We start from the raw sequence: 18,473 nt of genomic DNA on the forward strand, positions 1-18,473 counted from the left end.
GCCCTCCCGACAAGTGAACAGGATGAGGGGTAGTGGGCTAGGGGGCAGAATGGGGCATGATTTGGGCGGAACAGGGCCGGGCCTTGCAGAACATGGCAGGCCTGGGGGCGGCACCATGGGTCCGGATTTTCATTCTGGAAAATCTGGTAACCCTAACCAAGTCCTCTGAGCATTGGAAGGTTAGGTTTCTGTGCTGTTCTTATGCTATGGAGTTTGCATTGTTGGTTTTAGCATTGGACATTTGAGCATTGGGGCCCTAATAAGTACAAACTAATCCACTTGTGTTCAGTGAAATGTCCAGTTAATAATTTTCTACATTCTGAAGCACATATCTTTTCATGAAGCACCCTGGGAAAAGAGCAGGCCCAATGCTTTTATGGCAAAGATGAATGCTGTATCTGCATTCTGGACTGTCATGGTTCCCCCAGTTTCCCATTGCAAATTGAAGGACAGTTTTCATTTTATAATGCCAGGACCCCTGGTCTCCTGTGATTCTGCAGTTCTGGGAAGGACCACAAAATGTGACACCCTCCTATGGAATTGCCAGTCCTCCTATGGAATTGCCAGCCCCCTGCAGACTGGGTGGTGAGCAAGAAAAGGCAGCAATAGCTGATCGTCAGTGTTTCCAACTCTGTCCCTTCCCCCCCCCCCCCCCTCTATATGGAAGCAGAAGAAGGAGAATGACAGTTCACCAGGCTATATCCTCCCCAACTGTCACCCTGTCCAACTGCTTTGAATTATGCAGCTGCAAGCTTCTACAATATCTTTTTAGTGTCCAAATGCCCCTTCCATTCTGGCAAAAATAGATGGCTCCCGCTCTGTTTTAATTGAGCACGAATTATTGCCAGTGGCCTGAACACTGCACTAAATATAAGATAAGATATTTAATAAAGCATTCTAAAGCATAAGATTTAAATACCCTGTGATATTTCATGGACACGAAAAACAGATGTTGCCATAAATGAAGATTTTAAGTGGTTTTGAAAGTATATGCCATGTATACACTGCTTTCTACAGTATTGTTTATCAAGTAATCTACTGTCTTCATCACAGTAATATTAGTAATACTAAAATTATTTAGGATATTACAAACATTCAAACTCTAGTTATCAGAAAATACCTCTGTAACATGGCTCAGTAGACACTACACTACAATACACTACTACACAATTAAACTACAATACACTAACTAGCCATGAACCTTTTATTCTTAAGTCACTAAATTAATAACATAATTGTCCTCCTTTACAACTATTGAGCTGCAAGTACAAGAGTTCCTTTTACCATAAAGCGTTTTGTACTTCAGAAGAAGCAAAGTCAACCACAGCTACAACACCCCCAAAAGAAGCAGACTTTTTTAAACTTACATGTGTTGCAAATCTATTTACTGGCTGAACAATCTTAGGGGCAGTAAGCAGCTCTTCTTCATATTCTAAGAAAAGATTGGAAAGAATAGTTAAATTTAATACATTCATAAAAGATTTTTATCAGGCCTTCAAAAATAACCCAAAAGGATCTATCCTTATTTTGAACTTACAAATCTTTGATTCAGTAGACACAAATGTTTAGTTTTATTTTGGAAAAATGCACACACTTCTATTGGAAGCAAAGTAAGAACATAAGAATTGCCGCTGCTGGGTCAGACCAGTGGTCCATCGCACTCAGCAGTCCGCTCTCACAACGGCCCCCAGGTCAAAGACCAGGGCCCTAACTGAGACCAGCCCTATCTGCGTACGCTCTGGTTCAGCAGGAACTTGTCTAACTTTGTCTTGAATCCCTGGAGGGTATTTTCCCCTATAACAGCCTCCAGAAGAGCGTTACAGTTTTCCACCACTTTGGGTGAAGAACTTCCTTAGGTTTGAACGGAATCTATCCTCTTTTAACTTTAGAGAGTGCCCTCGTTCTCTCTACCTTGGAGAGGGCGAACAATCTCTCTTTCTCTACTATGTCTATTCCCTTCATTATCTTGAATGTTTCGATCATGTCTCCTCTCAGTCTCCTCTTTTCAAGGGAGAAGAGGCCTAGTTTCTCTAACCTCTTGCAGTACAGCAACTTCTCCAGCCCCTTAACCATTTTAGTCACTCTTCTTTGGACCTTTTCAAGTAGTACTGTGTCCTTCTTCATGCACGGCGACCAGTGCTGGGAGGGACACTACTAACTCCCCCCCTTCCCCCCGCAAATTAAAATAATAATTTAAAAAAAAAAAACCCAAATTGAAGATCTGCAGGAGAGATGCTCATTTTCTCCTGCCGCGTTGCACAATCATCTGACACTACTAACCCCCTCCCCCCCCCCAGCAGGAGAGATGCTCACTCCCTCCCGCTGCCAAGCAATGCTCGCCCCAACCCGACAACCCTCTCAGCAGTGGGAGAGATGCCCACTCTCTCCTGCTGCGTCGCACAATCATCTGACACTACTAAACCCCCCTCCCACAGCGGGAGAGATGTTCACTCCTTCCTGCTGCCACGCAATCCCCCCATGCCTCCAATGACTCCCCGCCCCCTCCCCCTTACTTACAATGGCTGGCCAGAGGGATGCCTACTCTGTCCAGCTAGCAGGCTTGCCTCTCCAAAATGGTGGACCTTCCACTCCCCAGTGCATCCTGGGATGCACTGGGAAGGAGCCTAAGGCTCTGACTGGCCCAGATGCCTAAGGCACCTGTTGGAGGGTGTCAGAGGGTGCATTGCTTGGCAGCAGGAGAGAGCGGGCATCTCTCCCACTGCCGGGTGGGGTGTTGGGGGGTGATTGCTTGGCAGCTGGAGTGGGCATCTCTCCCACTGCCAGATGGGGTTTGGGGAGTCATTGCTTGGTGGCGAGAGGGAGTGGGCATCTATCCCACTGATAGGGGAGTCAGGGGGGGTTGCTTGACTTCAGCGGCTCAATTTTATTTTTATTTTTTTTGCGTTTATTCTGCACATGTGCCCATTGCTATCACCAGCGATGGGCACATGCAAATTTTGCGAACCTTCGGTACTCTCTGCCAACCTCATTTGCATGAGCGTTGTTTAGAGAATGACTTGCTTTTTTCAAATTGCTACAATAACTGCTGCAACAGCGGCCCATCGTTTTTTAACACAGATTTTTGAGGGGCGTGGCTTGGAGCGCGCACGATATGGCAGCCTAACTGCAGCGCTCCCGTATCCAGGCAACAAACGGAACAAAAATAATATTTCTACTTTTTCAAATCGCGATTAAAAACACTTAAAACAACGTCGGAGATGGCGAATATGAAGCAGGGGAAAGCTGAAAAACCTTCGACATCAGGTATCTCAGCAAAAAGAACAAAAGTCACTCCCCTGTCACCATCGAGTGTGCCGTTCCCGATGGAGACTGAAGAACTCACTGAAAAGGCTGATATAATGACTGAACTGTATAAAATAAAACTGATGCTGACTGAAAACTCCAATAAAATATCTGAAGTAAAAGAAGAGCTGCTTAACATGAAACAAGAAATCCAAACTGAGAGACTGAGAATGACAGTGCTGGAAGAAAAAGTGGAGAGGTTTGAATCTTTCACAAAGGAATATGACAATGATAAAAAAGAAATAGCAGCTTTAAAAAATCAAATGGTGGACATGGAAAACCGAGGAAAAAGGAAGAACATCAGAATTTTGGGGCTGGCTGAAAATATTGAAGGAGAAGATCCAGTACAATTCCTGGAAAATCTGTTACCTAAACTGCTTCAGCTCAATTCAAAATGGCCGTTAGAAATTGAAAGAGCCCACAGAATCCCCACAAGAAAGCCTGTAAACCAGGCTGCTCCAAGACCTTTGATATTCAAGGTGCTACGCTATCAACAAGCTCAAGAAATATTAAAAATGGCAAAAGCAAATAAAAACTTGAATTATAAAGGATCAAAACTAGTTTTAGTACCGGATTTTGCTAAATATACTGCTAACATAAGAAAACAATTCCTCACATACAGACAGCAGCTGAAGGAAAAAGGATACATATATGGTCTATATTATCCATCCACTATGAGAATATCCAGTGGAAATAAATCCATATATTTTCAAGACCCGGCAAAGCTGAAAGAATTTCTGACACAAAAAGATCCTAAGTTTATATAAAAAACAGAACAATTCAGCTGAAGAAAGAAGAAAGAAGAAAGAAGAAAGAAGAATGAAGATGGGAAAAAAATGAAAATAAAGAAGATTATTATAAAAAAAAAAAATAATAATAATTTTTAAGACATAAGAAATGTTATTAACTGGAAATAGTATATATTGTAATAGTGGATGCAATAATATAATATTATTTAAAAATCAGCATTCACAATTATTAATATCACTAATTATTATTATATTAAAAAAAAAAAAAATATATAAAAATTTTATTATCAAAATATAAATAAAAATTATATATAAAATACAAGCTTTAATCAAATTAGATAATACATTCAATTATATAGCATATTAAATTATTAAGATTAAGTAATAATAAATGAGTTACAAAGAAATTATCATTAAATATTGGGAAAAATTTGTAATTGTTATATTGAGAATAAGATTTAATAATGAAATATATTAATTTATTATAAAATCAATATTTTAACTCTGTATAAGGAAATTATAATTTTATGAAATATATATAAGAAAAGTAATTGATTATTTACAGAAATAATTAACAAAATAGATGTCTAATAAATATTTTATTTTATTTAATTATTCAGTCATAATAATTTATTATGATAAATAAGAAAATAAGTAAATGAATGATAGATATTTAATAAAATATGAATTTATTATAAAACTTATGTATTGACATAAAATGTATATTTTAATCAATTATTCATTCAAATTAATTTATTATGAAGATGATTTATGAAAATGATGGAAATGCATTATTATTAAGATTAATATTATATATTTATATTAAAAATGAATATACTTAATTTATATGAAGATATATAGATATATATATAGAGAATAAGAGCTACATTTGAAATATGTTTATATATTAAGAATATTATATTACATGTATGCATAATGAATATAATTTATGATTCAATTATATATAAATTTCAGTAAATTTATAAAATTTTATAGAATAAATGAATATAATTTTTAAGAATATAAGGGTAGAAATATAAAGAATGTATTGAATTCAAAAATATGTTTTTTAAATAATATAATGAATTATTAGTTGCCTGGAGATGGAGTTGTAGGTTTTGCATGACCAATGCGTGTTCCAAATCAGAATAAGATAAAGGGTGGGAGGGGAGGGAAAATAATGGGTAGGATAGGGGTTAAAGTTTTAATGAATGTGCTAGGAACTAATCATGTAAATAATCATAGAATAGTGGATAAATATTGGATAAATATAATTATTAATTAGATGGATCTAAAAATGTATTCACTGAATGTCAATGGTTTAAATCATCCTATTAAGAAGAAGAAATTGTTATCGTTCCTTAAAAATCAAAATGCGGACATTTACTTTATTCAAGAAACTCATCTATCGGAAATTGAATCAAAAAAATTATCTGGAGGTTTTATTTCTAAATGTTTATTTGCACCGGCTATAAAGAAAAAGGCTGGAATGGCTGTTTTAATAAATAAAAAATGTAATGCAGATTTTAAATTAATTAATTATGATCCCTTAGGAAGATGGGTACATGTCGAAATGGTTCTGGGAAATACTACCCTGAATTTATTCAATTTATATGCTCCTAATACGAATCAAATGGAGTTTTTTAAACAAATTCAACAGTTGCTTTTACCACTGGCTACATCTAATTTAATAGTAGCAGGGGATTTCAATGCTGTAATGGATCCGATATTGGATAAAAAACCAAGCAAAGTTATAAAATCATTAGGCTTAGATAATTTGATTCTATCTTGCGATTTAGTAGATATATGGCGAATTCTTCATTTTAATGATCAGGAATTTTCTTTTTGTTCTCAGGTCCATAAATCTTTTTCACGAATTGATTATATATTTGTTTCTAATAATATAGCGCAGCGCATCTTAAAAGCAGTAATTGATCCCATTATAATTTCAGATCATGCTGGTGTGTGGATTAGTCTTCAAAATTATGATGCTGAAAACTTAGATTTAATTTGGAGATTTAATAATGATTTATTAGCGGATTCAAAATTTCTTGAAGATTTCAAAATAAAAATGCAAGAATTCTTTCAATTTAATGAAACAGATGATATTAATGCTGAAATCTTATGGGATGCTTTTAAAGCAACTATGAGAGGAAATATTATTTCATATTCAACATTTATTAACAAACAAAAAAAAAAACAATTTCTTGAGATGGGAAAGCAAATTAAATTATTAGAAAATAAATTAATTGAGAAATGGGAAAATAATACATTACAAGAATTATTAAAATTAAAAGTTAAATACAATGAAATTTCTTCTCAAATTGTGAGGAAAGACATTTTCAACAAACAAGTACAATATTATGGAAATTCAAATAAAGCGGGGAAATTATTAGCAAACTTTCTAAAAGCAAAGAAAAGAAAATCTAAGATTATTGCAATTAAAGATACACAAGATAATACACATACCAACACAAAAGATATTATAACACAATTTCTTGATTTTTATAAAGAATTATATACTTCCAATTCTTATAAAAATAAAGAACAAGACGGATTAACTTTCTTAAATTCATATATTGGACCAAATATTCCAGATCATATAAAAGGAAGTTTAGAAGAACCTATATCTTTAAAAGAATTAGAAACAGCATTGAAGTCTCTTAGAGTTGGATCCGCTCCAGGTGGAGATGGGTATACTGTTGAATTTTATAAATTTTTCCAAAACATTATATTACCACATCTGTTAAATCTGTATCAATATCAATTAAAGAATGAAAAAATTTCTGGTACTATGGCAGAATCGATAATTATAGTCTTACCAAAACCAAACAAAGATCCTACTCTGGTATCAAATTACAGGCCTATTTCATTATTGAATGTGGATAATAAATTAATGGCTAAAGTATTAGCATTAAGATTGGCAAAAGCTCTCCCTTTCATTATTGATGTACATCAAACAGGATTTATTGCTAAAAGACACTCATCAAATAATACTAGATTAGCATTCCACTCATTAAATTTAGCAAAAAATATAAATGATCCAGCTTTTTTAATATCTTTAGATGCAGAAAAAGCTTTTGACAGAGTGGAATGGAATTTTATATACCAAGCTTTACAATGGTTTGGTATAGGATCCGGTTTTATTAAAATGATTCAGACATTGTATAGCTCTCCTGGAGCAAGATTATATATTAATAATAATTTATCAAATAGATTTAACTTGCATAGGGGAGTTAGACAAGGATGCCCTCTGTCTCCTTTACTTTTTGATATTGTCCTAGAACCTTTATTAATTGCAATAAACAAAACTAAGGAGATAGAGGGAATATCATTTACCAGTTTTGAATTTAAATTATCTGCATATGCAGATGATATATTATTATATTTAAGAAAACCGGAAACTACTATTCCAAGTATACTAAATTTAATAGAAAAATATGGTACTTTTTCTGGATATAAAATTAATTGGAATAAATCTGAAATTCTCCCAATAAATGTTCATTGTACCAAAGGATTATTTGACCCATATTCATTTATTTGGAAAGAGGATGGTATAAAATACTTAGGAATTATGATCAAAAATACAATAGAAGACACAGTCAAAGAGAATGAAAAACTTTTATTAAAAAAAATAACAGAAATGTGTGAGCAATGGAATCCATTACATCTTTCTTGGTGGGGAAGAATTCAAACAATAAAAATGATGATATTGCCTGTGGTTTGTTACCAAATGAGTATGATTCCAATATTTTTTCAGGGGTCATTTTATAAAAAACTTAATAATATTCTTACAAAATTTGTTTGGTGTGGGAAAAGACCAAGAATCGCTTTAGTATCATTACAAAGACCAATTATGGAAGGGGGGGTAAATTTTCCAAATTTTTATAGGTATCATCAAGCCTATATTTTAAGACAGGGTATGTATTGGATCCTCCCAGACCTTTTAGAAAATGTACCAGATTGGCTATATTTAGAATGGCGGCTCCTGTTCCCTTTATATCCAGAACAATTAATAACTATAACAATGCCTAAAAGATATAAAGACCACAGAATTTTATTTGACACTTGGAAAACATTGAGATATATCAGTAATCTATCACCAGAACCTATTGCTAAATCTCTAAATCAATCAATATGGATAAACTCCAGGATCAGAATTGGCGGATATAAAATCGTCTGGAAACAATGGATAAATGCAGGAATAAGAACATTGAATGATGTCATATCAGAAGGTTCACTGCTTAGTTTTTCACAATTGCAAAACAAATTTGGTTTAAATAAAACACAATATTTTAAATGGATGCAATTGAAGCAGGCCATTCAGGTAGGGTTCCCTGAATGGAAAAATCTAAATAATAAATATAGCCTACAGGTTCTATGTTTCCAGACGGATTTTTTGGGTCACCAAGCCGCAAAATGGTACAAATTGATATACGGATTTTTAAATAAAAAAAAGAAAACAGGTCTTAGAGATATTTGGAGTATTGAGATTGGTCAGAAAATTTCTGAATCTCAATGGCCAAGATTTTGGTCCTGGAGATTAAGATCTACAAGGTCAGCATCTATGAATCAAACATGGTTGTTCTTATTACATAGAGTGTTCTGGACCCCAACGCGCCTGCAAAAAATAGATAGTACTAGATCTAATAGATGCTGGCATTGTAAATTGGAAATAGGGACGTTAGATCATTTAATCTTTTTCTGTCCCTGTGTAAACGCATTTTGGAATTCAATTTGGCCCCAAATTAATAAGTTACTAGAAAATCATGTAGGACTCTCATATGACACCATATTATTTGGCACTGCAATGAGAACTATGAGTCCGATTTCAGCAAATAATAATAAGCTATTAATGATATTAACAGGAGTCGCTATGCAACAAATTACTCAAAATTGGAAAGATTACACCAAATTAAATTACACATTCTGGTGGAATTCTGTTTGTCATATTTATAAAATGGAAAAAATAATAGCTTTACAACAGGGAAATCTTCTTAATTTTAATAAAATTTGGCAACCATTGACAAATTATTCTAATGATTAAGTTCTTAGCACAAGGATAAATAATTATACATGAATGGGGTGGGTTTTGAATAATTAATGAAATATATTATATAAAAAGGGAATGGGATTTATATTATACATATTATTGTATAAGTGTTATCACATTATATTTTCAACATGATGTATTATTAATGATAATATTCAAGATATGTAATAATTAATTGTATATTATATTATTCAAATAATGTAAGAATGGAAAACTTATAAATAAAAATTTAAAAAAAAAAAAAAAACACAGATTTTTGAGAATCTAGCCAGATTTTTGAGAATCTAGTTTAACATATACATCAAGTGTAAAAGTATTTCCCTGTAACTTCATCGAGTGTCTCCTGGTCTTTGTAATTTTTGACGAAGTAAAATCCACTTGTACCCTTTCTACACCAATCAGGATTCTGTAAACTTTAATCATATCTCCCCTTAGCTGTCTTTTTCCAAGCTGAAAAGAGCTAATCTTTTTAGTCTTTCCTCATATGAGAGGAGTTCCATCCCCTTTATCATCTTGGTCGCTCTTCTTTGAATCTTTTCTAGTTCCGCTATATCTTCTTGAGATAAGGCAACCAGAATTGAACACAATACTCAAGATGAGGTTGCATCATGGAGCAATACAGAGGCATTATTCTTAGTCTTGTTAACTATCCCTTTTTAAAAATAATTCATGCTGGAGGTTTCCAGTACATGGACATCCACCTCATATGTATTTTGTATCCTGTTCTAAAATACATATGAGATGGGCATCCATTTGTGACATTCTGACTTGGCTGTCCTTTCTTAAGCATCCCTCCAAATGTCTGAAATTTCTTCTTGGGGTTCTTCTGAATGTATACAGAGCTTCCAATTGCATTCCTGTCATGAATAAGAACTGGTTAAAAATAACATCACTCATTTTTAATTGATAACGATTCAAATGGACAATTGAAGCTAGAGGGAGGTAGGCTAAATAGGTAGAATCATTTTCCATACTTGTTAGCAAGATTTGTTTTATTAATGGGGAATGGTCTACTTTAATTGCAGGGACTGAATACAATGGGATGAAGGCCAAAAGCTAAATAATTGGGTAAACAGCTTGCTGTCACTCTAAACAAGAAGGTTTTTGTTAACAAGAATGCAGCTGCACTCATCTGTCAGGGCCAAGAATAGTGTCCCACAATGCAGCTGGGACAGCTTTGTCTGCCTCAGCCCATACATTTTGTTTTGGTGCTGAGATTTGGGATTTGATCAGAATCACATGTCAATGACTGCATTTCATGGCACTATAAATTGTGTTTCAGTCATCTGCCCATTGAATGGCTCAATCACCTTAAAAGAGAGCTTCCCTGCCCTCTGTCTGAGAAACAGCTGTGAAAATTCATGTCAACAAAGGGAAAAAAAACACATCTCACCTATGCAATGAGCATTTTTTTGAAAAGGATCTCTACATCATTTGATTGAGGCTGAATGCCATCTTAAAAGTTACAGGAAATTGTTTAAAAGATTATTGTTATTATGACCAACACAATCCCTTTTTATAGAAAATATAACTTTTGAAAGAGAATCTGTTCAAATATAGTTCATTTTTTTACAGATTGAAAAGTGCAGGCCTGTAATTACACAAAAAAATTATAAACTTGGCTTAGTAAAAGGGGGAGTAAGTTAGGGCCTAACTTTAGGCCTACTTTATAGAATCAGCACCAAGATATAGAAAGTCAGTCACGGTTAGTAAAGCCCAGTTGAACTCTAACCTTCCATATTTACATCTAGACCCTGAACTTTGTTTCAATCCCCTATCCATGTTTTAAAGCTGCTTTTAAGATCTATTTATTTGCTCTGACCTATGAAGCAGGGTGAGGTATCTATCATTAGAAAACAACTTTATATCAGCTTTCTCACTTCTCTTATTTTCTTTTTATTCCACTCCTCTTCTGTTATGAAATATTTTAACTTGTTATGCCTGTATTTGTGAAAGATTGTAAACTGCTTGTTTTACCTCTAACAAAGAACATAAGGTGGTATAATAAGTTTTCAAATAAACTAAACCTATCAGAAGGGAAAAGCTGAAAAGTGTTTATATCTATAGTTGTGTCCTTCCTTGCCAATTTCCAACTGAAGTTTGAACTGTGCAAGGCTAGTGGGTCCTCTGAAACCATAATTGCTCTGTGTGGTTCAGACTTCAGATTGAAGCTAGAAGAGCAGAAGATAGTCACATTCTTTTATAACAACCCGTGCCCTTTGGAAGATTATACTAGGGAGAGGACTGGAAAGATTACACTGGCACCCTCTCTTATCACTTTTTCAACTTTTCAGCAAGATTTGCACAGACTCTTTTCCTAGAGCTCTCCCAATACAGATAATATCTTGTTTGTAGTTTCAACTCATTCTTTCTTCATTTGGGACCCCTGATGAAGGCATGTTTTCCTAAACACGGACTGTGTCGGGTTCACTTGTTTGTTTTTAGGTGTTGTTTTTAACCGCATTTTATCTATTGTTATAATAAACTTTGCCTGCATCATTGTACTCTCGTCTGCAGTTTTCTTTGTTTTGGTTTTGCCTTCGTACTCCTGACTGCAGACCCTTGTTGGTTCTCCCCTTTGTTGTTTACTCTCTCTTATCACACAATGTCTGATTTGCCTTGGCCCCACTCCACTTTCTTTGGGTAGCTCTGCTATCACAGAAGGTTGCAGATATATGGAACAGTCTTTCAGTGGATGTGATGAAGCAAGGACAATATCTGAATTCAGCAAAGCATGAGAACAGTACCAAGGATCTATAAGAGAGAGACAGAAATTGTAAAGATTGGGTAATTGGTTAGAATGGGTAGATTGGATAGGTCATATGGTCCTTATCTGCCACCATGTTCTATGTTTCTGCGCTCCCGAGAGAGGTGGTGGAGAGGAAAACGGTGACTGAGTTCATAGAAGTGTGGGATGAACACAGAGGATCTAGAATCAGAAAATAATATTAAATATTGAACTAAGGCCAGTACTGGGCAGACTTGCACGGTCTGTGTCTGTATATGGCCGTTTGGGAGAGCATGGGCTGGAGAGGGCTTCAATGGATGGGAGGGTGTAGATGGGCTAGAGTAGGTTTTGATGGAGATTTCGGCAGTTAGAACCTAAGCACAGTAACGGGTAGAGCTTTGGATTCTTGCCCAGAAATAGCTAAGAAGAAACAATTTTAAAAATTTAAACTGAATCAGATTGGGCAGACTGGATGGACCATTCGGGTCTATATCTGCCATCATCTACTATGTTACTATGTATATGTTACTATATGCCTGGTACAAACTGCCTTACTCAGTATGTCAAGCTCTGTCTCTGGCAGGATTCAAATCCAGACTCAAAGCCCACTTCTTTAAAGATGCTTTCAGTTCCAAACTCCAATCCACCTTCTAGTACTATCTGTCTTATCATTCCCTTGTAATTCCCCTATCTGTAAAACACCAATATTTGTCTTATTCCCTCTGTTCCCCCACCTGAGCACTGTGTATTGAAACACCTTCTTGTCCAGTTTGTCTGTCTAGACTACATTTTAAGCTCTTTTGTGCAGGGGCTGTCTCTTCTATGTTTTAATATAAAGTGCTGCATATATCTATAGCGCTTATAGAAATGATTAGCAGTAGTAAAACTGTTGAACCCTGATCAGGTAGCCCTAGACAGAAAAGACTCCATACTAAACTGAGAATAAACTCCATTCCTTTCACTCAATACAATAGCCTATCCAAAATACTCCCCTCGTCTCTAACCCCAGTCCATTTCATAGAACCCTGGCCAAATAGCCATGGAGTGGCCTAGTGATTAGAGCAGCCACCTCAGCACCCTGAGGCTGTGAGTTCAATTCCCACTGCAGCTCCTTGTGACACTGGGCAAGTCACTTAACGCTTCGTTGCTCCAGGCACAAAATAAGTACCTATCTAAAATAAGTAAACTACTTGGATTGTAACAACACAGATAGGTAGAATATCAGGTTCCATACCCTTTATTTCTATATGCATGGGGGTAGGGGTTACATGCATAGGCAGGGTTACTATATAGCTCCAGAAAAAGGAGGACAGATTGAGTTGTCTCAATCCATCCTCCTTTTTCTGGAGTCATTTGGAAAGGTCACTTGGACACACAAAGTCAGAGGCGTAAAGAAAGTACAAGAGGTTTATTACAGCATGCCGGACTCTAGTGCAGTGAACAGCCTGCTTACTAGAGTGTTAGAATTAGGAAATGCAGACTTTTATGCCCTTTTCACTAAACATATGCAAACTAATACATGCAAAAACTACAACTTCTCATTTGTTACTTCTATAACTTTTCTACAATTATTATTGGTCCTAAGCCAGCATTTATGATAGGTTCAGGGATACAACTAATAGTCCTATAGGAAACTAGCTCATTTCTCTGCTTATCTAAATCTTACAGTTCTAAATGTTACATGTACAGGAGGGCAGGGTACATCATGGCTCAAACTCTTATCTATTTAGTTTACAATGTGGTAAGGTAGGGACATACATTTTAGGCAGATGAGATCAGTAGATTGTACACTGTTTTCAGCTATGTAGGCCAGAGCAATATTTTAAACAACCATTTCATGACCCTACAATATGGTAACCCTATGCATGGGTACCAACCAGTGGCGTAGCGAGGGTGAGCGGCGCCCAGGACAATGACGCCACTCCCCCACTGCTTCTGCTGCGCATGTGCATGCCCCTTCTCCATACATGCGAACAGCCATAAGAACATAAGAATTGCCGCTGCTGGGTCAGACCTATAGTCCATCGTGCCCAGTAGTCCACTCATGCGGCAGCCCTCTGGTCAAAGACCAGCGCCCTAAGACTAGCCCTACCTGCATACGCTCTGATTCAGCAGGAACTTGTCTAATTTCGTCTTGAATCCCTGGAGGGTGTTTTCCCCTATGACAGACTCTGGAAGAGCGTTCCAGTTTTCTACCACTCTCTGGGTGAAGAAGAACTTCCTTATGTTTGTATGGAATCTATCCCCTTTCAATTTTAGAGAATGCCCTCTCATTCTCCCTACCTTGGAGAGGGTGAACAATCTGTCCTTATCTACTAAGTCTATCCCCTTCAGTCCTTGAATGTTTCGATCATGTCCCCTCTCAATCTCCTCTGTTTGAGGGAGAAGAGGCCCAGTTTCTCTAATCTTTCGCTGTATGGCAACTCCTCCAGCCTCTTAACTATCTTAGTTGCTCTTCTCTGGACCCTTTCGAGTAGTACTGTGTCCTTCTTCATGTACGGCGACCAGAGCTGGTCGCAGTATTGCAGGTGAGGGCGCACCAACCACCAACTTAATGCCTGTGCTGGCTTTGGCGCTCTCTCTGACGTCACTTCCTAGGCGCGGGACCCAGAAGTAACGTCAGATAGTGCCCCTGGAAGCTGACGTGGACAGCAAGTTGGTGGCTGCTCGCGCTGAAGTTAAAAAGGTACGGGAATGGAGAGGAGGAGGGGTGCCTACGCACTGAGCAAGATGGCACCCAGGGCAGACCGCCCTCCCCCCCTTACTATGCCAATGGTGCCAACATTTCAAAATGTCTGGGTATGCTAAACATATATACAGTATAAAGTAGCCCTCCCTGGACAAGATGCAGAAGCTTGCTTAATACCGAGACGCTCAGGATCCATGAAGCTGGCTCTTGCATGGGAAGAGACCCGAAGTTCGGCGGAGGGCAGCACTTTATTGTTTTGTTCGGTCACGGTTATGAGGGAAGGAAGGACTGGAGAGAGAAATTCTACCTTTACAAATTTGTTCCCACAAGCTCTTCGACCCCGGGGCTACGTTGTCTCTAGCCATGTTCGGACCGCCTCATCCAAACAGCCGGTGGAGGTTGCTAAGCAACCGCTCCACGCTGAGGGCGATTACCCAGAAGGGCTCGGGAGCCGGCGTCTTTGCGCACGTTGCCCTCACGCACGCCTCCACTTCTTCCGGGTCAAAGCTGTGTGTGGGAGCACATGTGGTCTACATGAGAAAGGTCCGTGCGGTTTACATTTTGGTCAGTGTTATATTAGTTGCCAATATATTTTATTTGTTTACAGATTCGTAGAGTGATGCGGCAATATTGCGGATTGCATCTTGGTGTTTTATGTTTTGGCCTTTAAATTGTATTGAATTAGTCAATCAAACTGAAAGTGTGTCAGTACGTGTTCACAGGGATGATAAAAGTTTGAAAGAGGCTCTGATAAACTAACCAATTTATTGAAGCATAACCTTTCAGATTCCAGATCAACGTGGTTAGGCTAGCTGATGCTACCTGCATCGGCCAATTCTGGAACCATAAAGTGTTTCCTGTAAATTTGGTAATGAAAGAGAAAAAAATCATCACTAACGTTTGCCACACTCTGTATAATGCTTCTTATATTATATACGCACCTATCTCTGGTACTCTTGCTTGAGACATTTTTAATAGATGTTTTTAAATACATAATAAATGTGTTAAATAAAATCTTTGAAAACCAATAGTAAAAAAGTGGCATTAGCACGACCTTGCACCTGGGGCTGGTGGCTCCAGGCCAGGGATTGTTGTTGTAAAGCAGAGCTTTCCATAGCAGTCCTGGGGATCTCCATTGAGTTAAGTTTCAGGAAGGATACCCAAAACAAATATGTATGAAATAACTGTATGTACTGGAGATCCAGTACATGAAAATTTATCTCATCCATCCATACTCATTGTGAATATCCTGAAAACCTGACTTGAAGTGGAGTCCCCAGTACAGGACTGAGAAGCTCTGCTCTAGTGTCTGGGATAGAGCAGGTTGTAGAACAATAAGAAACATAGCTTTGGTAATTATGAACAAAAGCTCTTGAAGCAACAGCTCTATGGTTACTGGTTCTGATTGAACTGGAAGTTCAAATAAACTACAGAAACCTGGCCAGGTCAAACCTACTGCTTAAAAAATAAATTATATGTTATATTTAGCTGGTTTTAGTACTGTGGAAGTTAGCTGATAGACTTCTATTTTCCAGAATGGCAATTGTGTCGGAAAAGGCTCAAAGCACTTATGAAGAACCAACTCAGAAAAAAAAGAAAATAAAAAGAATAACTGAAATGAAAGAGGACTTGCACAATGCAGCATCATACCAATTTAAGCATAAATCCAAGAAAAAGGATCCTATAATCAAGAAAGAGGAGCCAGAATGTGATGATATCGTTGCAGGAGGTCTTTCCCTGAAAAATAAATTGAAAGAGGAAGACTTATCAGGAAAACCAGTGGTTCTAGAATATTATAATCCTGAGTTAAATGCCTTGGAGTCCGTGAGAAAGAAATACAAAACTAAACAAGCAAAAAAGAAGAAACAGAAGAATATTTCTAGTGAACTAATAACAGAGGATCCTGAGGAAGATCAAGGAATTTTCACCAATAAGATGTCAAACAACATCTCAGATAGAATGTTACACCAATTTAAGCATAAATCCAAGAAAAAGGATTCTGTAGTCAAGAGAGAGAAGCCAGAATGTGATGAAGGTCTCACTGGAGGTCTTCACTTGAAAAATAAATTGAAAGAGGAAGACTTTTCAGCAAAGCCAGTGGTTCTAGAATATTATGATTCTGTGTTAAATGCATTGGAGTCCATGAGAAAGAAAGACAAACCTAAAAATGCAAAAAAGAAGAAACAGAAGAATATTTCTAGTGAACTAATAACAGAGGATCACGAGGACGATCAAGAAATTTTCACCAATAAGATATCAAAGGTCATCTTGAAAAAGGAAGGGGAAAGAGCTGTTGCTAAGGGCCATGAACCAGTGCAATTGATAAAAAGCAAGAAAGATAAAGAAACCAAGAAGAAAAAAATGAAAACCAAGAAGAAAGAAAAACTTTGTCAGGATGAAGAAGGCAAATGTTCCTCACTGACAGAGATTTCAGAGAGAATGACTGTAGACCAGGCACAGGACTCTGAAATGAAATGTGTTAAAAAGAAGAGTAAAAAAGCTGCTGGGTCAAGAGATGGCATGGCCACCAGTGATGGTGTCTTGGGAGCAAATAATCAAATGGATGAAGGCAAAGAGATGAGGCATAAAAAAAGAAAAAGACGTGTGACCGATGAATTAGGCAAATGTTCCTCACTGAAGGAGATTTCAGAGAGAATGACTGTAGACCAGGCGCAGGACTCTGAAATGAAATGTGATAAAAAGAAGAGTAAAAAAACTGCCGGGTCAAGAGATGGCATGGCCACCAGCGATGGTGTCTTGGGAGCAAATAACCAAACGGATGAAGGCAAAGAGATGAGGCATAAAAAAAGAAAAAGACGTGTGACCGATGAATTAGGCAAATGTTCCTCACTGAAGGAGATTTCAGAGAGAATGACTGTAGACCAGGCACAGGACTCTGAAATGAAATGTGATAAAAAGAAGAGTAAAAAAGCTGCCGGGTCAAGAGATGGAATGGCCACCAGTGATGGTGTCTTGGGAGCAAATAACCAAAAGGATGAAGGCAAAGAGATGAGGCATAAAAAAAGAAAAAGACATGTGATTAATGAAGCAGGCAAATGTTCCTCACTGAAGGAGATTTCAGAGAGAATGACTGTAAACCAGGCGCAGGACTCTGAAATTAAATGTGGTAAAAAAGCTGCCGGGTCAAGAGATGGCATGGCCATCAGTGATGGTATTTTGGGAGCAAATAACCAAACGGATGAAGGCAAAGAGATGAGGCATAAAAAAAGAAAAAGACGTGTGACTGACATTATGGATGAAACCAATGCATTGAAGACAAAAAAACAAAGGAAAGAAGTTGTAGAAGAGGAATCAGCAACTGAGGGGCTGGTAAGTTTCACATAATGAGAATGGGAAGAAGTATGTTTGATGCTCCTCCTTTAAGGGTGTGGAGCAGAATTCACTGATGTGTAGGAATCTGACAGAAGGTTATGGTATGAAAACTTTTGCTGTAGCTCCTTGAACTGAATTGAGATTAAGAACTCATTTCACTTAAGCCACCTTTTTAAGTCCCTGCTCCTGACAATAGAAAACAAGTCATTTAAAACGAGCATGAATCATATTTTTTTTTTTTTTTTTGCTATGCGCATCTGTAGGGCAGTGATGTAAATTTTATGTAACAGCCCGACCACAAGGGGAGACCGAATGAAAATGGAGGTCAGTGACAGACAGACACACACACACACACAGATAGAGCAGGGTAACAGAGTACTGTACTTAACTTTAACAGGTTGCCAAGGGATCTCTTTTCAGTGAAATTAGGTATAAAGACCCTGATTATAAAAGACATCTACAGTTAGGCCTATATCAGTGCATCTAGCTGATCTAGGTCCCTATCTTAATTTTTTTAATTGGCTTAATCAATGCTAATGATTGAAAGAGCCATTAAAAACAAAATAATAATAAAAATTAATTTGCCGGTAGGTGCCTACACCAAGGCACCTACATAGC

General features: G+C 37.0%; 2 protein-coding genes across 5 annotated transcripts in view; one reads left to right on the forward strand and one right to left on the reverse strand.

The window, feature by feature from the left end:
* IQCK (IQ motif containing K) overlaps window positions 1-14,968 on the reverse strand; it is a 126,486-nt gene extending 111,518 nt beyond the window's left edge. Inside the window, exons 1-2 of the mRNA XM_033962950.1 lie at window positions 14,830-14,968; window positions 1,368-1,432 (exon numbers count right to left, since the gene is read on the reverse strand). Of these exons, the coding sequence (XP_033818841.1) occupies window positions 1,368-1,432; window positions 14,830-14,887 (123 nt within the window). The 5' untranslated portion in view covers window positions 14,888-14,968. The remainder of the gene's footprint in view (window positions 1-1,367; window positions 1,433-14,829) is intronic.
* KNOP1 (lysine rich nucleolar protein 1) overlaps window positions 14,510-18,473 on the forward strand; it is a 69,532-nt gene continuing 65,568 nt past the window's right edge. For 2 of the 4 annotated variants that reach the window (XM_033962945.1, XM_033962944.1), the window contains exons 1-2: window positions 14,510-15,086; window positions 16,058-17,852. In XM_033962945.1, coding sequence (XP_033818836.1) covers window positions 16,059-17,852 — 1,794 coding nt within the window. In that variant the 5' untranslated portion in view covers window positions 14,510-15,086; window position 16,058. The remainder of the gene's footprint in view (window positions 15,087-16,057; window positions 17,853-18,473) is intronic. The other 2 variants (XM_033962942.1, XM_033962943.1) reach the window with 2 other exon arrangements.

The sequence above is a fragment of the Geotrypetes seraphini genome, chromosome 11, assembly GCF_902459505.1.
Source record: "Geotrypetes seraphini chromosome 11, aGeoSer1.1, whole genome shotgun sequence".
Taxonomy (NCBI): Eukaryota; Metazoa; Chordata; class Amphibia; order Gymnophiona; family Dermophiidae; genus Geotrypetes; species Geotrypetes seraphini.